The 24505-nt window shown below is 45.6% G+C and overlaps 1 protein-coding gene across 1 annotated transcript in view; it reads right to left on the bottom strand.

Moving 5' to 3' along the window:
• Positions 1-24505, bottom strand: part of HBS1L (HBS1 like translational GTPase) — a 300920-nt gene that overhangs the window by 41041 nt on the left and 235374 nt on the right. Inside the window, 3 exon segments of the mRNA XM_029596612.1 lie at positions 2690-2758; positions 6115-6232; positions 16858-16932. Of these exon segments, the coding sequence (XP_029452472.1) occupies positions 2690-2758; positions 6115-6232; positions 16858-16932 (262 nt within the window).

Raw genomic sequence — 24505 nt, forward strand, 5'->3', positions numbered from 1 at the left:
GTGCTTGGGGCCTACCAGAAATCTCAGGAACCTGCGATGAGATGGATTTATCGCAATGTGTGTGTACGCATCTTGGAGATCTCTATGCAGGAGTCAAAAGCCGGAAGCAGGGCCCTGCTGAGGAGCTACCTGCGGCTTTTGTTTCCGCGGCTGACGAGACTGGGCCTTTTGGAAAGGTCTCGTGGAACGAGTCCTAGACTGTGGTGGATAGGACTTCATTGGATGGAAGAACGACTTTTTAGTATCCGTCCTGAAAGGCTGTTTGGAGGAATACTCAGAGAGCATCAAAGATAGCTGGCAAAGGGTCTCATGATGTTCCTTGAGTTCCGCCACCATCTGCTGAATCTGTTCGCCAAACAGATTGTCGCCTATGCTATGCCGGGCAGATCAGATAATCTGTCTTGTACTTCAAGGCGCAAGTCCGACGACTTAAGCCAGGTCCATCTTCTTGCCGAAATAGAAGTTGCAGATACCCTGGAAGCAGTGTTGAAAATATCATAAGAGGATCTGATTTCATGCTTCCCTGCCTCGAAACCCTTGTGTACCAATGTTTGAAGCTGTTCCTGGAATTGCTGAGGCAGGGACTCTGCAAAGTCCTGTATCTGCTTGAATAAGACCCTGTTGTACTGGGTCATACACAGCTAGTAGGAGGCGATCCGAGAGCTAAGCATCGATCCGTGGAAGACACACCGGCCAATGGCATCCAGGAATTTAGGTTCTTTACCTGGGGAAAGGAAGAGTGGGGTTTTGATTTTTTGCCCTTTTTGGGCAGATTCTACCACTACAGATTGGTGATCCAGCTGAGGTTTCTGGAATCCTGGAGCTGACTGGACCAAATAAGTGGTATCAGCTTTTCTGTTGACTGGAGCAACAGAACCAGGGTGTTCCCAGTTCTTTTTGAGGAGATCCAAAAGAACCTGGTGAATAGGGATGGAGGTTATTTCCTTGGGAGCATCCAGGAATTGTAACAGCTCCATCATTTGATGTCTGTTATCTTGTTCAGTCTGCAATTGGAAGGGAACCAATTCAGACATTTCCTTCACAAAATTTATGAAGGATAGGTCCTCTGGAGGAGGACGCTTCCTGCTTTCAGTAGGAGAAGGTGGCGATGGCAAGTCATCGGTGTCTTGAGAAGAATCATCAGTCCAGGTGTCATCGGGATGAGGACCTGCCCCTCTAGGAACCTGAGAAGGACGGGACGTTGGTATTCTTGAAGGTCCCAGTCTAGGCTCTGAAGGCATCGAGGGAAGTACTGGAGGCACCGATGAAGGCATCAAGGGCATCGATGGATGGATCAGTGGCGTCGATGGGCATATCGACATCGATGGTTGAGGCATCGGCAGGACACCCGATGGCGAAATGCAGAACGGTGTTTCTCCTCCCGATGACAGAGTAAGCGGTGAAGGCACAGGAACCATTGGTGACCCAGTATCCATCGGTGGAAAAGCGGCTACAGCGCTTCTATCTTCGAGAGCAGCGGTGCCAATGCTGCCGGAATGGGATCGATGGTCGGTTCCGCGACCGGCACTGATTTCGGCGCCGGGGAACCTTGGAGTCTGTGCATTGCCTTATCGATGGCCTCCTGAACCATCCGGTCCAGTTCTTCACGGAGACCTGGAGAAAGCAGCCCAGGCTCCGGAAGGGAAGAAGGAGGCAGAGGCATAGCCGGAGGGACCACCGTTAAAGGCGGAGTCGCGGCTCCCGATACCTGTCCGGGTGAGGGCTGCCTCAGTGACCCGGTCGCAGAAAGGGTCGGTGCCTTTTCTGGACGGGGTTTCTTTGATGGCGGCTCGGACAATGGCGAAGTCGATGACTTTCCTTCATCGATAGTCCGAGACTTCCGGTGTTGATGCCGATGTTTCTCTCTACGATCCCCTTGGACCTGAGGGGGTGAGAGGTAGTCAAAGACCGAGAAGTCATCAACGCCGGGCTGTCACCGACTGGTGGCTGATACTGGAGCGAAGTGGACGGTGCTGGTTTAGACGACGTCGATGCAATCGACGGCGTCGGGATTTGAGAATGGAAGAGAAGTTCCATCTTCTCCAATCTGGCCTTGCAACCTTTAGGTGTCATTAAGGCACATTTGGTGCAGCTCAAGACATCATGCTCACACCCTAGACACATTACACAGACTTTTTGAGGGTCTGTTATGGACATAGTGCGAGTACAGTCCGGGCACCGACGGAACCCCGACGCCATGGCCTCTGAAAAAAATTGAGCTGCAGTATGGTCTTGAAGGCGGCTGCTGCTATTCTTCCGACAAGCTCTAGACTATGTCATGCCCACTATTCAATCAAGATCATCATTGACGTTCTTCTCCTCCTCCGTCTTTGTGTTTATAGTCCTGCTCGACGTGCACTCCCCCTTTCCTCTCTTTAAGTTATCATAACCCGTGTCTTAATGCGTTGGGAAAAAGGAGTTAGGATAATTCAGTAATGAGCACAGACTTCAGCCCTGTGACCCACACAAGCAAATTGTCATGGCAGAATTTACTGAAGAAAAAAAAGATTTCTTGCAGATTCAGTTCGCTTAACAGGGAAAAAAAAAAACCCTAACCAGAGGAACAAAATCTAGACAACCGCTGGGCATTAAGTAAATGACAATAAAAAGCATATTGTGTAGCTGTACACGAAGCTAGGTCTTTGATAAGGCAATAGACTAATTTGACTCATACACAGTAAACACCAACCTTTAAATACATCTGCTACACACAGTCTGAATGGTTTTTCCACTGATCGCTGCGGTGACTTGAAAGAATCTGAAAAGAAATAGGATACAGGGGTTCTTAAATACCTTAAGGTTTCAATAAATTATAGCACAGGAAAGCACTTAAACACAGCAGTCCTCCGCTATCTGGATATCTTTCTAGCCAGACCCAGTTCTTCCAACAGGTTTCCCCAGGACTCTAGACCGGCTCTGCTGCACATTTCTCACCTACACCAAAGAATTTCTGCCAAATCCTCAGAACTGAAAAGCAGCATCTGCCTCTTGCTCACAGATGGCGTTTGAAGTAGATATCAAGCTACCCAGTAAAGCTGCCCAACAAAGGGTGTGGGGCACCAATGTTAGCAAGAACCGTTAAAGAAACATAGCGTACACTTATAAACTCTCATAAGCTACATGAAAATAAGTCTGATCACCACAAATTGATGGCAGGTCAATAACCAGGTAACCATAAAGACGCATTCTGCAAGTCCACAGAGATGTACCAATTTCTTCCCAGTCGCTGTGGCTAATCTTAAGTTTGCTGTGGTTTTTTTTTTTTTTTTTACTTCAGACTTACAAACTAAGAAAAAAACAGAATCAGCTTCCTGTCCATCCTTCCAAAGGCTGCGGATGGCACATCCCTTGAAACCTGCCAGAAATCTGCAAATGTCCGGGGCAACCTGCAGATATTATTGGTTTTGCCCCTGAAGTTGACAGCAAATCCAAACACACCTTCACGGACCAACCAAAGTGCTGAGGGGCTGGCAGTGTGTTTAACAGCAGCTTCGTGCTCATGCCTCCAGCACTTTAGAGCTTTATTACTCCGGGTACCTACATCTCACAGTCCTGTAAATACGCTGCTCTGGAGACAAAAGGAAGCTTAGCAGCAATATCACAATAAGATTCCCACTGCACAGCAATCTGCACCATTTCAGGATTATTATTATTATTTTTACTGTAAATTTAATTAGGAGCACTTGAGTTTCTTACCTGCAAAGGAATAGCTGAGGTTTTTAATGGGTATGAAGAGATGACACACTTCAATTAATCAAACCAGGTCACATTAACTGTGCAGTTAGGATTTCGTTTAATCACCACTACTGATACCTGCGCATTTAGTAGCAGAACAATCTTTCTGGCTAAGCCAGCTGTCAACCAAAATTACCAAATTCACACTGCATCCAGCTAGGAAAGGCAACTACTGGAAAAAAAAAAAAGGGGGGAGAGTGGAAGGAATCCTTTTCCCTTTGTCTAAATTCCTCATTGAGAGATATTTTCACTATTTCCATCTTTTCTGACGTTCACTCCAAGCAGTTGCAAGAAGCTTCCAGGTCTCCCCTATCTGACCCTTCTCTCCCTTTGAGGTATTTTCATATTGCACCAAACTGTCCTTAAGTCATGATTTATCATCAATGAGCAGAAAATGGTGTTCATAGCTTTCAAACACTGGCACACACATACTCCATGTGGTAAATGACTGCACAGATTTTTTTTTTCCTGCTAGAAAATGGTGAAAATTCTGAAATCGTCTGTTGCATCTTTTGCCTTCTGAGCTGCTCGTGCCTCGCGCAGGAATTTGTAAGCTTCGCGTTCAATTTTGAATGCGGAGCTTACAATATAAGATGTTGGTATTTTAACAAGACGACATTATTTGGCCAATATTCAAGTAAAAAAAAAAAAAAAAAAAAGGGAATAGCTCATGAAGTATGATACTTTTGCTTTTTTTTTTTTTCACACAAAACTTGTGAAGTGCAAAACCTTAAATTTTCTGCTCACGAGACACGCGCAACATTCACTGCATACATTTACATAATCTATGTATCCATCCCGCCAACAAGGTATATGAAGCTTGTGACACCCTCCGCTTTATTCCCAAAGCTCTCAAATGAGCTGCACCATTTCATCACAACGTTTCATCACAAAACGTTTATTTGGAAAATTTAACATTTTTTAAACAAAGAAGTTCCACTTACAACTAAAGGAATGTGTTCCCACTCCCTACCTGACATGCCCTAAACATTTGGTGTGGCTGGACACCAACCAAAAAAATGACTGGGGACAGGCACACGTAGATATAGTGATCTCATAAGCTTTTTTTTCCCTACAGAAAGCAGTCTAAAAAATTATGATCCCCATAATCCAGCGCCATCTGTCCAGCTAAGTTTGGACTTAGCCGGATAAATGGCACCATTCAAGTCACCGGCCACACTCAGTGGTCAGCATTTATCCAGCTAACTTTTTATACTGCTAAAAAGTTAGCCAGATAAGTCATGGTTGGGGCAGGAGCAATCTGGGAAGGAGTCAGCTAACAGGGTCATTTATCAAATCGCGTTATGGCGTTTTCGCATGCGTCAAGCACAAAAACGCATGGTGCGATGCAAATTTTTAAAAGGGGAGGGATTGGGGAGGAGCCGGGGGCGGGATTTCATAAAAAGTGGGCTGGCTTCGCACTTTGCGAAGCCATAACGCACGATATCGCGCAGTTTTAACGCAAAAATTGCGTTAAGCTGTGCGATATCGTGCGTTATGCCCATAATGCAATTTGCCATTTTTTTGCAAATTCCGTTTTGGGTATTTTTAGGCTGGGGAAGGGCCTGAAATGTGGAAGGAGAATGGAGGAAGGGCCTGAGATGAGGGGAGGGAGGAGAGAGGGAGAGGGATGAGAGGGGGGGTGGAGGAGTATGTAAAGCCAGGGGAGCAGATGAGTAAGAGAAGTGAGAGAGATAAGAGGACTGAGTGAGAGAGAAGGGAAAGGAGCGATGTGATCTGAGTGAGAGGGAATGGAAGAAAGGAGAAGGGGGTGATATAAAGGAGAGGGTGAGGGAGATGGGGGACTGAAGAGAAGGGAAAGAAGGGGAGAAAGTGTGGAGGGGGACAAAGTGCAAGAGAGAAAGAGTGCGCATACCCCTACCCCACCAGCAATATTTGCAAGCAGAGGTGCAGCTGAGTGCGTGTGCATGCGCCTCTCTCAGGCACGAGGCTTAACATTTACCACACTATTTGCTTCCTGCAAAGCATCTGACTTTACCTTACGTTTCATTCATAATTGAGGCATGTAATAATAGGAGTCTAACTGCACATACAGGCTGTGGTTTCCTGCTTGCTTACAAATATTTGTGAAGCACAATAATCAGCATTCTATTGTCATCCAGAGTCCCCAACAATGGAAGGATGTGCCCAAAATGTGATATATAGGCATATTAGTAAATTGCCTTAATTAAATATCTGTGCTTAAGGTGTAGGTCTCTCACAGACCAGAATTTCAGGACACATCCCAAGGTTCATAGGACCTTATTGTAATATGAAAGCAGTACTGTATTTTTTGTTCCACTTCAGATAAATGTGCCCTGAAATTATGTCAACAAAGCACTGCAATATGTAAGAAAGGCACAGAGGGGGAATGCTTACCAATTTGTTCTGTCAAACATGGTCCTTTGTACCACTGGGTAAGTTCACCTGACTTACACCTTGTGACTAGATTTTCACCACCCAGTCCACTTGTAGGGATGTAAGCTACATCACTCTCCTAGTTGGGAAAAAAAAGTGTAACAATGTGGGGCCCATGGTTAGCAGAGACATAGAGGCCAAATTCCAGGCCTAAAGAAGAAAAACCTAACCTAAAAGCAACAAAAGGTTTTGGTACATTTTGAAGATGGCTGATATGATTAAGCAGTTAATTATTTACAATGTGTATATATATCTATCTATTAGTGATGTGCAAAGCCTTTCGGCTAGGGCTTCGTTTCCGACCCGCCTAATTCGTCCTGAAGGAATGCACATCCCTAATATCTATATATACAGATAGATAGATATAGATATCTACACACATACAGACACACAGTTATGTGCAAAAGTTTACGCACCCCTTGTCAAATTCTATGCTTCACTGAATCTCTAAATAAACAGAAGTTGACACAATCTCTATACGGAATAAAGTTAAACACAACATCTTTCTGCAATTTTTTATACAAAATTACTATTTGATGATTTTTTAACAGATTGAAAATATTGAAAAGGTAAAGAGGCATATGCAAAAGTTTGGCCACTCTTCCAGTTGATTGATTCGTTAGGCCTTCAATCAGTCAGGTGAAGACAATTCCAGTTGAACAAATACTCTGACCCTTCTAACCTCTCAAATTGTGAGTTGTTCTGTCTACTTTCAAAACCATGGTCTTCTCTAAACAGCCATCTGAGCTTTTCAAAATGAAGATAGCGTAATTCACTCTTACAAAGCAGGGGAAAGTTATTAAAAAATCTCTAAATGTTTCCAGCTAACAATTTCAACGGTCAGAAACACAGTTAAGAAGGTTCCACCCTATAGCTCTCTATCCCTCTGCTAGATTCCAGTACCTGAGCATCAAAAATCTGGCAGAACACTGAGAAGCACAGTGCTCAGACTCAGATTGTGAACAAGAAAACATTTTTGCATAATTTTTCTTAGTAAAGGTAAACTGCACTATACAACACCAGTGAGTATACACTTCAGCCTGCCTGTCTTGTCAGCTGGGTAGAAATTCTACTTTAAGAAGATCTAGCATTTTGCTTGGGTTAGAGGACACCACAAGAGTCCTAGAGGTTAAAATCATTCTACGTGTAATTAATGTACATACCGATAACTTACAATTACTTTTATGTATCTGTTCATTATATCAAGGAATGTAACAATTTTAAATGATTCATTTTGTATACCAAGAGGCTTTAAAGACTTCAGAAAAGCCTGCTTCTCTATTTGGCCAGGGAGCCATACATGGTCTGCTTTCCTCCCCATTCGGCCACAGCCGTAGCTAGCCTATGGCCGATATGGCTTTGCCATCCATCATGAGCGCCATCTCAAAATATTGTAGGCGAACTGCTGACCTCCCCTTCACCAATAGAGTTTTGGCGCCTCATTAGTTCAGCTGCAGGAGGGGAGAAGAGGTGCTGCGCCAGCTTCTGGAGTCTGGGGGTGGGGGGTGTGTGGAGGAGCAGTGGCGGTGGCCCCTTCAAATTGGGACAAAAAATATCACCAACACTGACCTCCAACATTTAGTGGCGGGCATCTTTCTCTGTTGACAGCTGGAAGGGAATGGTTTCTGCCAACTCTCTGACGAAATTGGCAAAGGTGAGATCCTACGGAGGTGAGCGCCGGGGAGGGGAGGCTCTGAAAGAAGGTCCTCGGAGGCATGTTCAGAGGCGTTCCCCCATGGGTCATAGGCGGCCTCTTCCTCACTGGCGAAGCCTCTGGGTCAAGGAGAGAGGCTAAACCCCAGGGCATGGGGCGCGGGCACAGACGGACGGTGCAGTAGCACCGATAGCGGTGGTGCCGGCATCGAGGGCACCAAGAGGCCTAATGGCCCATTGATGGGCTCCGGCATCGGTGGCTCCGACTGTGGAGATGGACGCGGAGCCGCATCTTCCTCCTCCAAAGAGCTCGGGATCAAGACTGGAAGAGGCGCCGGTGGCTGGCTGGACACCGAGGGGCTCGCTGGTACAGGTTGCATCGGCAAGGTACTGAGCAAGACGTCCAGCTTTTCTAGGAGAGGTGCCAGCATGGAGGACACTGGTTCTGATGCCAGTATGGGGGCCGGTGTTGGGGGCAGTTGAAGGCCCCGAAGGGCATTGAGCACTGCCTGCTGGACCACGTGGTCCAGCTCCTCTCAAAACAAGGGTGCAGAAAAAACCAACCCTGGAGGAGGCAGGCTGGGCGTCACTGGAGCATCCATGGGGGCCCGTGGAGGCTCGGTGCCAGACACCGGAGGGAACGCCCTGGGCTCCCAGGTCTAGAGGAGGATGGGATCTCTTCGGAGGGGGCTCGGTTGAGGTTGATGCCCCTCCGGTGTCAATGCTTCCCACAGTGCTCAGCCCGGTCCTTCTCCTGCGCAGAGGACGACGATATGGAAGTTTTCAAATGCATCTATGCTGGTGAGGGGGCGGTCTCCCGCTCCTCTGTTTTCTCTGCGGGGCTTTGATGGGGAAGGTCCTGACTCAGAGTGATCCCCACGACTCGATGCACCTGGCACTGGATTCGATGGGGTAGATTGCTTGGACACAAACAAGTGCTCCATCTTCTCCAGGCGGGCGCGCTGGCCTTTGGGGGTCATCTGCGCACAGCTTGGGCATCGACAGATGTCATGGGAAGGCACGAGACACAGGACGCAGACATCATGTGGGTCCCTTATGGACATCGTCCGCAGACACTCCGGGCACGTCCAAAAACCGGTTGCCATGACAAAAAGAGGCGGCATGCAGTTGGTGACCGTCAGTAACCGAGAGATAAACAGCCGGGTACCAACTGCAAAAACACGAAATGGACTTACCGGCGAAGTTGATGCGCAATGGTGGACCCTGAACAGGGAAAACATTTTGAAGAAAACTTCAAAGTATTCCATGTGAGGAAAACCTCTCACAGAGCTCCAGTAACCGCGAGGCAATCACTGTGCAGAAAAAAAAGAGATTGAAGGGGGACCCCGTGTGGCCATAGGGTTGGTGGCATGCTGGGCATGCTCAGTGTGCCAGTCAAAGTTCTAGAAACTTTGACAAAAGTGTTCCGTGACAGGGCTCCATCTGATGATGTCACCCATCTGTGAGGACTAACATCCTGCTTGTCCTGGGAGAAAAGCCACTGCTGCACCAACGCAACAAAACAGCTCGTTTACAATATGCCAAGCAGCTCGTTTACAATATGCCAAACAGCTCGTTTACAATATGCCAAACAGCCCGTTTACAATATGCCAAACAGCCGGTAGAGAAGCCTCAAAACTTCTGGAACAAAATAATTTGGACCGATGAGACCAAAACTGAACTTTTTGGTCACTACCATAAATGCTATGTTTGCAGAGGAGTCAACAAGGCCTATGAAGAGAAGCACACCATCCCTACCGTGAAGCATGGAGGTGGATCTCTGCTGTATTGGAGCTGTGCAAGCTACAAAGGCACAGAGAATTCAGTCAAAATTGATGGCAGAATGAATGCAGCATGTTATCAAAAAATATTGTAGCAGAATTTACATTCATCAGCCAGAAAGCAGCACATGGGGTGCACTTTCTAACATGACAATGATCCAAAATATAAGGCCAAGTAGACGCTTCAGTGGCTGCGGCAGAAGAAAGTGAAGGTTCTGCAGTGGTCATCACAGTCTCCTGATCTCAGCATCATTGAGCCATTTTGAGGAGAACTCAAATATGCAGTTCATGCTAGACAACTAAAGAATTTACAGGATTTGGAGGTTTTTTTGCCAAGAGGAATGGGTAGCTTTACCACATGAGAAAATAAAGGTCCTCATTCACAACTATTGCAAAAGACTGCAAGCTGTCATTGATGCAAAAGGGGGCAATACACAATATTAAGAACTAAGGGTATGCAAAATTTTGAACAGGACCATTTTATTATTTCTTTATTGCTATGGTTTGTTTAATAATTATGCTATTCTGTGATGCATAATAGTTTAATTTGAAACACATTAAAAATAACAGATGTGTTTTGACTGATCACTCGTGTTTTTTTAAAATGCAATACATCTTACAAATTCTGCCAGGGGTATGTAAACTTATAAGCACAACTGTATATACAGACACACACTTCATTTTATATATATATAGATAGATGTAATAATACACGTGAAAGACATTGCTGGAGCAGTAAGTGTATTCTAAATAAAGACTTGTTTTTCATATGCATTGGATAAGACAAGCTCTCTTGTAAGTAATACATGAGGCTCAATATTAAAAACATTTACCTGGTTAAAATATGGCTCCTCTGGATATGTTTGTGTGGTTAAATTTGCAAGTTGCATAAATTTAGCCAGGTAAAAATGGGGCTAGATCAGAGACATTCCTGGGGGTGGACTTTTAAATTTAGTACAATATTCAGCGATGATCAGTTAAATTTAGCCAAGAAACCCATGGCCAGATAAACTGCAAGTCTTATTGACTGCTCAGATTTTGAGTGGGCAGATTTAGCGAGATATTCAGCCACACAATTAGCCAAATAAGTGCAGCTGAATGTCTGGTCTAAAATAACTGGGTTACCTTACCCGCTTGGTGGGTTTTTGAAAAGCAAGCCTATGGTGTGTTTAGCATGCACTGCTTAGACATGACTGAGTAGATAGCAAATGTTGCTTACCTGATGTAACAGGTGTTCTCACAGGACAGCAGGATGTTAGTCCTCACAAATGGGTGACATCGAGGATGGAGCCCTGTACGGAAAACTTTTCTGTCAAAGTTTCAACAAGCTTTGACTGACACTGGCACACTGGGTGCACTGAGCATGCCCAGCCTGCAATTATCCCTGTGAGCCACAGGTGTCTCCCTCAGTCTCGTCTTATAGCTAAAAAGCGCAAGCAAAACTAAAATAAAAGTATACAGACCCAACTCCGCGGGGTGGCGGGCGGGTTTCGTGAGGACTAACATCCTGCTGTCCTGTGAGAACACCTGTTACATCAGGTAAGCAACATTTGCTTTCTCACAGGACAAGCAGGATGGTAGTCCTCACAAATGGGTGAGTACCGAGCTGAGGATGCCCGGGAATGCACCAGATACACCGCAGATGCGCAAAGGTGTAACGACTGAGGTGGAAATGGGAACGGAGGGCATCCGCAACACCATAATGGGTTCGTGGAAGGATGTTGGGTAGTGAATTGAAAAAAGTAAGAGTAGGCGGACTGGCCAAACATGGAGCATGCCGGCTAGTCAAATGTAAGCAATAATAGGCTGCGAAGGTATGGAGAGGACTCCAGGCTGCAACCTGATAAAAAAGTACAAGCAGCAGTAACCAAAGGGAAGCTGTTAAGGCTAAGACAGACACAACAGTATGTGGATACCCACAGTGTTGTAGTGAAATGTCTGCTTGTTGGTAGGAAAGGAAATATAGACCACTTAATCAGAAGGATTAGGTCTGTGTGGCCACTGGAAGTAGCAGCTTGACCCTTGCATGAAGGAAAGAGTCAAGTGGAATTCACATGGAATGCAGTGCAATGTAGATAGAATGTAAGCGCAGCATTACTGTCCAGGAATGTGGAAAACCCACTCTCTCCCTAGGGCGAGAGAGAGAGGTTAGGAAAAATTAATAGAGTATTTCCTGAGGAAAGGAGATACAACATCTACCTGAAAAGGATAGAAAGTTGAATGCGTAGAACTACTCAGTGGCAGAGGAACGGAGTCAGGTGAGTATGGAAAGAGTGCATAACTCACGGACCCTGCTGGCAGGAATGACATTAAGAGGGAAAGAAGTTCCCTTGCCAAACTGTGGAAGAGAGGAATGGAAAGGCTCAAACGTAGAATGTATGAGACTTATAAGGAGAATATATATGTTCATTCCGTGATTAGAGAAATAGAGGCGGCTTGATCAGTGGATAATCCATGGTAAGCCGACTCAGAGAGGATTACCGAAAACGGGAACCCAACTCCCAAAACGATACACCTCCTAAGAGAAAGGTGTATCTATGTGGAGGATGTCTGGAGAACAGAATCCGAGGGAGTAAGAAAAAATGGTGGAAAAGTAAAAGGGGTAATACCTCTTTTTTTTTTTTTTTTTTTTTTTTTAGCGTCAGGAGGTAAAGCCTGCCATATTAAACGGCAAGATTTATGTTTAGAAGGTTTTGTGACGCTACCAGAACCTAAGAACATCAGGAAGTCTATGATTTGGGACTGACTGGTGAGGGAATAAAAGGTTACTGATATGATGGATTGAGAAGTATGGGAAGCATACTGATCTCAGTCAGGGAGTGGGGAAAAGAATACTGAACCCCATCCCAGTTCAACATTAGAAGAATGCTGGCTACGAGAGGCAGCAGAAGAGATATATTGAAGAGGCCTTTGATGGAAGAAAAGGCATCTAAGGGAACGCATAGGAAACATGTGTAGGGAGCAGAACCTGTGCATCGTATGGAATGATGCAGACGCAGAGGAAAGTTTAGTTAAACTCAGCATTAAAAGATTTGCCCTGTACACATGTAATTGAGACCATTCGAGAGGATAGAACCTACGTGGAGAAGGTCAGATAGAGCGTTCATTAAATCTCTTAGATATGTGGCCCAAGGACGCATGAAGTGAACAAGGGCCAAGGGTAGAGCTGCGCAGCTGTCTAGCAGAGCAGCTAAGAGGTTGTGCGTGCTTATGAGTTGGAAAGCACATTGTCCCTATGCTGTCTGTCTGTATGCACAAAGAATTGTTGCAAAAGCAGTATTGGAAGGCATAAGGGCATAACTCATGGGTGCAACGTCCAGGAAGTTTATGAGAAACTATGCTGGAGTGCAATAGATGCATAATGGGTTGACAGCTTTCAGGAGAAACTTTATAACCCTAAGGAATTGCGAGCATGAGTCGAAGGAGACTAGGTCCTAGTTCGAACTGGGATAAGAATCAGGGACGAAAGCAATGAAACCACTTAGGTCCATTGAGTATAGAATGTCACTGAATATAACCCATAGCAGTTTTGAATTATGAGAAAAATGCATAGTGGGAAGAAACCCCATAGCCCAACCATGAAAAGTTGAAAGGTTGAGGTTATGGAAAATATGCGCAGGGACATATAACAATGTATCAGAATGTCTGTGCGCATGCTGGACAAGAGGGTCTTAAGACTGTGGTGTCCAGAAGTGTTACAGAAGGGATTTATGGCAGTGACAGTAATCCCAGTTAGTAAATGTATAGTGAGTCCTGAAAAAAGTGAGAGCTCCTTGCATGTACTGAAAGGAAAGTGAATGATGTTACACTCCGCAGAGAAAACAGCATTCACCAACAGTGATGCAAGAGACAGTTCACTTACCGAAGCTGGTGCCAGCAGCAGAGCTTGGGGTTGTAATGTTGACTCACCATAAAGCACATAGAAACATTAAAATAATGTACTTACTGCAGTATGGAGTGATGGTAACCAAAGATACCATTGTACCTGTGACGTCTAAAGAAAGTTGGATTTTCTTAGGTCCAGGATGTGCGGAGAGTAACTATTTTCTGTTAAAAGAAAGAATAGTGCAATTAAAACTCCCCAACCCCCCTCCCTTCTCCCCTCTGCACTTCGTAGCGCCTGGGGGAGTGTACCGGGACTTTGGTACAAGGTGGGGTGGCCGCTCTGATATCTGACCAGATGGGAGACCAGGAGGTGTCCCAATGGAGGATATCATGTAGGCTCCTGCAGGTGTGTGAGCGGTAAGTGGTACCCCGCATTTCTGTATGCTGTACAAGGAGACACTGAGACCTGTGGCCAGGCCTCAAGGTGGACTTGTACATGGGGCAATGGTTGCTGAATCTCATGTTTAGCAGATCAGCCAATGCAGCTGGACCTTGGTTGGGAGGGAACCAAGAGTCAGAGCATTGGTCGGCACAGGGACTTGTTACTGACAAGAGAAGAAGCCCTGCTGCAATCCCAAGAAGATAGAGGGGTTCTCCTGATATTATGGCTAACATAGCTAACATAGTGATATGTGACACTAATACAGTTCTAAAAGGCACATGACCCAGAACTTTTCGAACCACGGTCCGAATGGGAGAACACAACTCTATGGGAATGCCGCCGAAGCGGGTACTTACCATCCGACGTGGATCGCCGCAAGACGAGCCGGTGAAGATTGTTGACCCCGACGGTCTCCGGAGTCCTCGAGGGTAAGGCCGGGGACGTAAACGTCCATCTCGCTCTGAAACCCGGTATGGTGGCACAGGTACAGAGGAGACAGGCCAGGCGTGAGTGGCGTTTAGACTGCTAAGTGTAACAGATGGCCATAGTCCCACACCACTTGACGGTGGGGCACGCCAGGAACAGAGGAGCCCTAACGGAACTCATGTTCCCTTCCCTCGTCACAGCGGCTCGATGTGTCGTGACGCCAATGCAGAAGCTGTCGGACCTGGATCCGGAAGTTCTGGATCACCAAGGACTGCCAAAACTGTAGGAACAGTGCTGATGGCAGTGGTGATGTCGCTCTGCCCGAGCGTTGTCCAGCCTGGAGAAGGATGGCACCGATGTGCTGGATGGCGTCAGCGGCGGACGATCACGATGTCGGCGATGATGGGTGCCACGGTGCTCGGCCCGGTCTTTCCCCAGCGCCGAGATGGAAGCCCTCGTCGTCCTGGAAGGCGATCGATGACGAACTGTCAGCACGCCTGCTCTGCTCCTGACACAATGGAGTGTCTTAAGCTAATACGGGGCTTAAAAAAGAACCCAAAGCGTGGAGCAATGTGAGGAGGCGAGGGTATTATGTGGCGGTGCTATGTCGGTATTGACGATATTGAAGGCAACCTAAGGGGCTTCGAGGATATCATCAAAATGGGTATGAAAAATCGTCGATGACTGGCCAGGAGAATGATGACAGTGACGGGCACTGACAGCAGTGGCATAGGTATCTTTGAAACGATGTGGAATCGAATAATCGAAAAACATTGCCGTTATTGAAAAAGATACCGGCATCGACTGAGTCGAAGTCGAATCAATAGGGCGTCAAGGACACCGAAGGAAAACGGAGGTGTCGAGGGCATCGATGCATGGAGGCGGGCATTTATGCCGTTTGTGGCATGGCCACGGGCATCAACTATAGGGCCACAGACGTTGATGGTATCGATTTGGACAGACTCAGATTTCCAAGTGTACATGGCATCGGTGCCCCAGACACGTGTGTCGGTGGCATCGATATGGACACGTATGGAATCGATGGCATGGATCTCCCAGTCGATGAATTCCATCCCGGCATCAACGCCAGTCCTGGAATCGGCATGGGCATCGATGCCAGCCATAAGGCTGGCATTGGCATCAACGCCCATCCACGGAATCGAGCCGGCATGGATACCCACCGATGGGACCCACCTGGGCATCGAATTTCACCGATGGGAGCAGCCTGGCATCGACTGCCCTCGATGGATGCATTCTAACATAGATGCCCATGGATGAAACACCTGGGCATCGGTGTCCATCGATGCAAAAGGACCCGGCACCGATGCCATCGACGGACGGCCATCCGGCACCAATGCCATCGACGGACAAGCCATCCGGCACCGATGTCCATCGATGGGGACCATCCGGCACCGATGTCCACCGATGGGGACCATCCGGCACCGATGTCCACCGATGGGGACCATCCGGCATCGATGCCCACCGACGGGGACCATCCGGCATCGATGCCCACCGACGAATCGATGTGGCACCGATGCCCACCGATGGAAAAGGGCTGGACATCGGTGGGGAGGATGGGGCATCGATGGCATCCCCAAAAGGGGGGGTGGCATCGATGAAGTGACCCTGGGATCGTTAAAAAGTGTCTCGGGCAGCGGTGGCGGCGACCCGAGTATGCATGGCAGTGACTAACAGCGTGTGCGTCAATGGCATGCATCCGGGTAGGGACGGCACCGAGGAAGCCCAAGGAAAAAAACAGTGCGTAGGAGGAAAAAGCCTGGTAGCACTGAAAAGCAAAAAACATGGATAAAGGCATCAGGGCACCGTGGGGGGAGGGGCGCTGATGACATATAAAAGCCCAGGGCGGTTTAGGAGGGTCCCGGTGTAGCGATAGGGTATCGACTGCGTGAGGGTACCAGGGAACGAAGGACTTGAAGCTACAGAGGTCCTAAGTTAAGGAAAAAATCCCTACCCCACTAGCATAAGCAAGCAGAGTGTCACAGAGATACTCGCAAGCTGTTTAAAGCTAACTGAAAAATGGGGGAAGGGAAGGCTTCAGTCAGTTAACAGCCTTAAGATAGTGACAGGAACCGACCGAAAAATAAGAATTAGTACTCACCGAGCGTCGTAAAAACGTACGCGGAGGGAGACCTGTGCAGGGAAAAGTGTTTTTTGAAGTGAAAAGTTAAGTGTTTCCATGAGGTAATTAGTTAAAAAATCCTCACAGAGCTCCAACCGCTATGCTGACTGCAGAGCGGAAAAAAGAAGACTGAGGGAGACACCTGTGGCTCACAGGGATAATTGCAGGCTGGGCATGCTCAGTGCACCCAGTGTGCCAGTGTCAGTCAAAGCTTGTTGAAACTTTGACAGAAAAGTTTTCCGTACAGGGCTCCATCCTCGATGTCACCCATTTGTGAGGACTAACATCCTGCTTGTCCTGTGAGAACAAGTGGTCCTTTTCTTTCTACCGACATCTTCTGTTTCTATGCTTATCGCATGTCCATCTTTAAGTGTGTAAATCTGGGGTCATTAAAAATAAAAGAAACGAAGCAGCATGCTACTATGGAAGTACTTTACCTTAAAGCCAGCTTGTCTAAGAAAGTGTCCAAGTTTACTGGTAATTTCCTGAAATCTTTCCTGCTGCCAATTAACCTGCAAATCAAGTTTGTAATACAACATAACTAAAACATTGTTGCTATTCATATTATTGATCAGAACAGATTGTAATGCATTAAGGTATACAAAAAATATATGGAAATAATTTCCTTTCCTTGAATTCATCCAAACCAGTCCAGACGCATGTGTTATGCTCCACGACTAGTAGATAGAGAGATTAACAAGCTTGCTGACATTGTATCATATAAACTCCCATGATGACCTCAGCCTGCCAGTATCCTGTAACAAGCTATAATTTTAAACCTAACAATAAAGTCCCTACCTCCCAGCCAGGAGACTTCCAAAGGAACTTGAAAACAAACAGATAAACAGAAGCCACATGAATAAACAGATTGCCTTCCCACAATGATGAACAAGGTGAAATTCCATACTTCCTGAAGATAAAGAAACATATTTAAAGAGCAAAATATTGTCCACATGACAGTAAGGGAGGGTACTAGACTGGTCTGGATGACTTCAAGGAAAGGAAGTGATCAGGTAAGAACAAATTTCTTTTTCATCCAGCCAGACCAATCCAGATACATGGGATGTATCCACGCTATCCCTCCACTGTCAGGAAACTGCTAACCTTGCTCACAATACCTCCAAACCAAAGGAAGCCTCCCTCCCTGACCTATATATCCCGATAGTAATGCTTATCAAATGAATGCTAAAAAGACCATGCTGCTGCCTTGCAAATCTTCAATGACAAAACCAATTGAAGTTCCACCCAAGACTCTGCCTGCACCCTCACTGAAGTAGCCTTCAAAACTACTGGGTAAGGGCCTACAGTGATAACTTCCTTAATCCATCTTGCTAGATGTGATGTCTCCCTTTCTGGGAGCCTGGAAAGAGAAAAAAAGATGATCCAATCTCTTAAAGCCATCTAAGACTTTTAAATAATATAACAAGATTCTCTGCCCATCCAAGGAATGAAGAGGCGGAAACTCCTCTCCACATAGTTTCTACTGAATGAAGGAAGACAGACCATCTGATTAAGGTGAAAAGATGAAACTACCTTCAGGAGGAAGGATGGCACTGTCCAAGCCCTAACAGTTTCCTCCAAAAACACCAAGAAAGGTTCTCTGCACAATGGAGCCTGTAACTTAGAAAGATGTCTGGCCAAGCAAATCACTACCAAAACTACCACCTTAAGAGCGAGAAACTTTACTAAAATCTTTTTCAACGGCTCAAAATTTAGTCCAGCTAGAAAAGACAAAACCAAATTTAAATCCCAAGAAGAAACCAACTCCCTTACCAGAGATTTAATGTGCTTCACTCCCCTAAGGAAACGATATGAGCAGAAAAAGACCTACCACGAACAAGGCCTCTATTAGATGCAATTACTGCCAGGAGAACCTTTAATGAAATTAAAACCAACCCCTTAGCCAAACCATCCTGCAAAAATTGCAACGTATAAGGAACAGAAGCGTCTCCAACAAGAATCTAAGTAGCTGAACACCAATCCTCAAATAATTGCCATACTCTGATATACTCCAGAGAAGCAGTGCTCTCTCCACAATCTCTAGAAAATATCCTCTCTTGTTCAAACGAGCCCTCTCAAGGGCCAAAGCATAAGACAAAATTGAACCAGATTCTCATGGAAGAGTTGGTTCCAGCATCAGGAAACGAGGATTCTGAAACAAGAGAAGAGGCCTCCCATCCAACAACAAAATCAGATCCGCATAACAAGGATGCCTGGGCCAGTCGGAAGCAACCAAGATCACTGCCCCTCAAGGCTTGGAGATCCTTTGAAAAACTCTGCCTGTAAGCGACCACAGAGGAAAGATAGAGAAGATGATGCTTCGGCCAGAGTTGAATCAGGGTATCTATCCCTGCTGACCTGCATTCCCTTCGCCTGCTGAAAAATGTTTTTACCTTTGTGTTCTTCTGTTCGCCATGAGATCCATTTCCGGATTCCCCCTCCCCCACAAATGACTTACAATTTGAACAAAGGCTTCTCCTGACAGTTCCCATTCCCTGGATTCCAGAATGTTGCAACTGAGGAAATCCGCCTGCACATTCTCCATGACTGCAATGTGGGATGCTGAAATCATCTTCAAATGAATCTCCGCCCAGGCCATCAGCAAAATCTTTCCTTATGAGACCTGGGAACTTCTGGTGCCCCCTTGATGGTTTATGTTTGCCTCTGCTCTAGCCTTGTCCACCAAGATCCGGACTACCTGACTTTGAACCAATGCCTCAAACGGAAGCAATGCCAACCAAGCTGCCCTTGTCTCCTAAAGCTTGACAGACAGCTTGGCTTCCTCTGCCATCCAAACTCCTTGAGATGCAACCTTGACAATGAGTTCCCCAGCCTATCAGGCTGTCATTTGTCATCACTACTAACCAAGGAGGGGACTCTAAGTCCATTCCTCTCTCCAGAGAATCAAGAATAAGCACCAATCTAGAATCTCTCTCACTCGATCAGGAACTGATAGCTTTGAGTTCTACTTGGAAAGCAAGGCCTTCTGCAAGGGTCAAATGTGAGCCCTTGCCCAAAGAATTAAACCCAAATTAGCCACCATTGATTCCATTATCTGAAGATAATGCCACACCATGGGTCTCCTTGCACTTTGTTAATAACACGCTCGAGTCATCTGCTGACCCGTTAACTACACTTGACCCCTCTGGGTGTCAAAGAGAGTCCCTAGATACTCCAGAGACTGAGAGGGAACCAACTTGCTCTCTGCAAAATTCTTCACCCATCCAAGATCTTATAACAAATGTTTCAACCTGGATATAGCCAACTTACTCTCCCAAGCAGACCTCACCCTTATCAAACGATTGTCCAGATAAGGATGAACCAGAATACATTCTTTCCATAAAAAAGGCTACTACCACCATTATGACCTTGGAAAAAGTCCTTGAAGCCATAGCTAGATCAAAGGGAAGGACCCAAAACCGCAAGCGTCCTCCAAGAACTGAGAATTGCAGATACCTCCTGCCTGATAGGATTATGAAAGCACACCTCTGTCAAATCCAAGGACATCAGAAACTCTCTCTACTTCACTGCTACCATGACTGATTTCAAAGTTTCCATTGTGAAGTGAGGAACACTCAATGCCCTGTTGACTTATTTTAGATCCAAAATTAGCCGAAAAGTTCTCTCATCCTTGGGAACCACAAAATAGATGGAATACTGACCCTGTGCCCACTGATCTGCCGGCACTGGTACCATTACACTTATGCTGAGATGTTGCTAGAGAGTAACTCAAATCACATTCTGCGTCAGGGTGGAAAGGCTGGGAGAAATTATAAAAGTATCTGAGACTGAGAGAGCAAATTTCAAGACATAATTGTTCTGAATGATATCTAAGATGCACTGGTCTAAAGTAGTTTGGACCATCTCTGGTTGAAATAAGCAACCCCTTATCTTCAGACTCAGACTGGGCCCTATATTTTCATTGAGAACCTTGGGAAGAGCTTGCCCCTCTTACGTTCCCTTCCTTCCCTTCTCTTTTAGAAGGTAGAAAAGACAAATCTACCATAAGGTCTTGTTACGGTTTCAGAACGTACACACTGGCATTCTGCCCAGGAGCTCTGATCTGGGGAGCTAATCTCACTGAGGTTTATACTGGGGCTACCTGTGGGATTTATCGCTTGCTTGCACACAGGATTAACTTGGGGGCTTACCAATATAAACATACACAAATACTGGGATTATACTTGGGGGCTTGAACACAGGAGCTAATTCCCTACACAAAGAGCCACACACACTTTGATTCAGTGCATCACAGTTCCAGGTACTCAGGATTATAAGTTTATTTGAGCAATAGGAGGATAGAACAAATAAAATCAGATCATACAGAAGTATTGGTAGAAAAAGTTTACATGTTTTTAAAGGATCAGCCTGTGCTATCGTGTCCAGCGCGCGCTCTCCCTTCTCTCTCTAGCTATTATTTTCCCTTATGCACTAAATGTTTGGGAAAAGCAATGATGTTCCCTCCATCTAAGTTCTTATCAATTTCAGGTATAGCTGTGTGGCCTTCATTCTCTCTCAGGCTTTAGAATAAGTTAATTGCTTGCTTTCCCATCATAGACCTACTGGAATAACTGAAATAAACAGACTCTTGCCTGTTCGTAAACATTTCACAGTGCAAAACAGTAAATAGGAGTTCACTCAGAGGTTGGCCTATGGCCTTCAAACTAGTCTGTGTCTGGGTGAAAAAACTGAATCCATACGGCCTACTCTCTATATACATCCTCAGCCAACGTAACAAAAAAATGACTCCAACAGGCCTAGACTTCTGGTTTCCAGAAAACTTCCTTTGCTTAAAATTTATGGAGTACCTAAAATGATTCCTGTAACAATTTTGTCTCAAAGGACCCTTCTGCTTGTCCTCTAGAAGCCTGGGAACTTTAGATGCTCCCCAGACCTTAAGCCGTCTTCTCTAGGTCCTCCTTGAACAAACATTTGCCTTTAAAGGGAAGCTTGGCCAGCTGAGTCTTAGAAATCAAATCTACTGACCAGTTACGGAACCACAATGAGCTGCAATATCAGATGCCATACATCGTGCTAATGGACAAACTAAACTGAATGAGGCCTATGCCATAAAGGACGCCCTTGGCTCCCATTGCGCAGGTTGATTACAAGGCTGGCTACTTCCCTCTTGGAGAATCTCCATCATCTGTTGCACTAAACACAGCCCTGCTTGCCACCACCTGAAGGGGCATACCAGCAGCTTCAAAGGCCTGTTTGCCTCTGTCTTTCTGTCCTGAGCATCCTTAAGTGCTATCTCACCTTCAAATGGAACAGTGGTCCATGGCAGAACAAACCAAGCTGTCCACCTTAGGCAATCTCAGCTTTTCTGTTTCCTGGGAAACAAGCAGGTACAGCTTCACCAGGGATCAACACCCTTAAAATTAGCTTCAGAGGAATCCCATTCTAAGCCAAGCAAATCTTTGATTGATCTGTGTAAGGGAAACAACCTGAGATGATTTCCTAATTCTGCCCATAATAGGATCCTGCAAGGACCCACGTCCTTCATCTACTTTTTCCTCAGAAATACTGAGAACATGCAAGGAATGTGAAATTAAGTCACACAGCTCCTCCTTGTGAAACAATCTGACCATGGAAAACCTATCTTCTATCTCCAGACAGAACTCACCTTCCTCTAAGTCGCTCCCTTTATATTTATTTCGGTCTAAAAGAGAGCTATCAGACTTCACCAAAAGGCCATCTTCCTCCTCCTCTGCTTTTTGCCTTCTAACCTCTTCCGGACAGCAAGAGAACAATCTTCCTCCTGGGAAACAGACCTCCCTGTAGAATTAGAGGCAGCAGCAGCAGCTATCTGACCCATGCAAAAGGCCTGAAGCAGACACCACAAACTCTGCAGAGAAGGAAGACAAATCAGCTGAGGAGGGCAAGAAGGGAAAGGATAGTGCTGTTCCTTAAGAGACTGACTCAGAAACATGCTGTGCTGACAAAATGGATGCCATGCCTGCCGGGACAGTAAAAACTCTGGCGGGAAGAGAACACAGCATAGATCCTGCTGATGTGGTTCCCCACTCTCCCAGAGCTGACAGCTACTCCTGCAATCTGCTCTCATCTCTATTCGAACAGCCCCAGCACAAGGAGCCTCCTCTCCCCAGCTGTCAGTGGGTTCCACAGCCCGAGCAAAGCGTGGCCTTCCCATGCTCCAATGGCCCTATCTGCTCCCTCAGCGCTTAGAAACCCAACAGATTCAGCCTGCAGCAAAAAAATCATCCTCTAAGGCTCAAAAATGTATGCAGCAGCCAAACTCTCACTGCAATCAGAAGCCCTAATGTGACTCCAATTTCAGCACTCTTTTTTTAATTTGAAAACTTAATTTGAAAGTAAGGCAGTGAATAACAAGAAACCTAACTGGTGGGGAGGGGGGGGGGGAGGGGAAGAGGAGAAAGGTAACTCACAGAAAACGGGAGCCCAAACCAAGCCCCTGAAAGCACCCGATATGTGGCTATGCTCAATTGGGGAAGGGAGAACACAGTTTTCACTGCAGAAGCAGCCATTTCATTTTTCATTTCATTTATTAAAACTTTATAACCTGCTTTTAAAACATGTTACCCCAAGCGGGAGGACAAATTTACAACAATCAAACTTCATACTAAAACATAAAATAACTAACGTAACAAGCATAAAATACAAATCATAATCCAGCAAAACACGATCAAATTAAAATATACTAAATAGATAATCAACATACTAACAGTGTTTAAAATAGAACTAAACTAAGACAATCGCCTCTGCACAGACAGCTTAAGTATTGTTGAATACCTTACTGAAAAACCAGCTACTTTCCTGAAATTTCAGTGGTCAGAGATGGAACAAATGTCAAGAGGTAGAGAGTTCCATACAGAAGGGGCTTGGCAGCTGAATGTGGTTTCTTTGGTGGAATCCAAACAGATTACTGAAAGTGATGGAGCATGGAGGGCCTTTGTGATGAACGTAGAGTGCGGGTTGGAATGTAAGGGACTAATATTTTGGATAAACAGAAAGGTAGATCCACTGAGAGAATACGGAAGACAAGACTTAAAACTTTAAATCTAATCCTATAGGAAACTGGCAACCAATGTAATTGTTTCAGAGCAGGCGAAATATGATCATACTTATGAAGACCAAAAGTCAACATGGTGTCAGTATTCTGCAACAACTGAAGATGCGTAATAAAGAGTTGCAATAATCCAACTTTGAGATCAGGAAAGCATGTACCAGAGATTTAAAGTCTTTTACCTCCAACCATGGACACATTTTCCTAATATACCTCAGGGAAAAGATTTTTTGTACGGTAGCTGAAATGAAGTTTGACATAGTGAGGGTGGAATTAACTGGACACCTAAAGAAGTCACCATAGATTTTATAGGGACTCGAACACCTAGCATCACGGAAGCCACTACCCCCCTGGCAGCAGATCTGATACTAAACCATACTGCCTTTGATTTTGCAGGATTCACCTGGATGATAAGAGAGCCAGTTTGCAACCCTAACTAGGCAGTTACTGAAGGGAGACAAATCACTAGAATCTTTTATATTAAAAAATGCAGTTATAAAAATGCATTCAAGATTTCCAAAACTATTCAGCCTAACCAGGCCTCAATCCACAGCACAGGATAGGCCCTCCTACCATCTACTGAGGTCAGAGAATACTGGCAGGCTGGGGTCAGCATGGGAGCTTAAATGAAGTGATGTCAGCAAGTCTGTTAACCTATGTCTTCATCTACTAGTTGGGAGGCATAATCTATGCGACTGGAACTGGTCTGACTAGCTGAAGAGGAGCCGTGTTTAAGATTTAATTGCTCAGTTTTCCAAACCCACTCAAGGCAAGTTATATTCAATTACAGGAGGTACACTTCCCTGCCCCAAAGGGCTTACAATTTAAGTTTCGACCAAGGTCACAAGGAGAATCAACTGGAGAAGAGGGATTTGAACCCTGAGTTCCTGGTCCTCAGCTCACTGTTCTAACCATTAGGCTACCAAGGTGAATTCAAGCTGATCATGAAGTCACAGCGGAAGCGTAACAAATTAATGCATTTATCAAGGTCACCAAGAAGCCTAAACAGAATAATAAGATGGTCAAACAACTGTATT

This window comes from Rhinatrema bivittatum, chromosome 3 (assembly GCF_901001135.1).
Source record: "Rhinatrema bivittatum chromosome 3, aRhiBiv1.1, whole genome shotgun sequence".
NCBI classification, from domain to species: Eukaryota; Metazoa; Chordata; class Amphibia; order Gymnophiona; family Rhinatrematidae; genus Rhinatrema; species Rhinatrema bivittatum.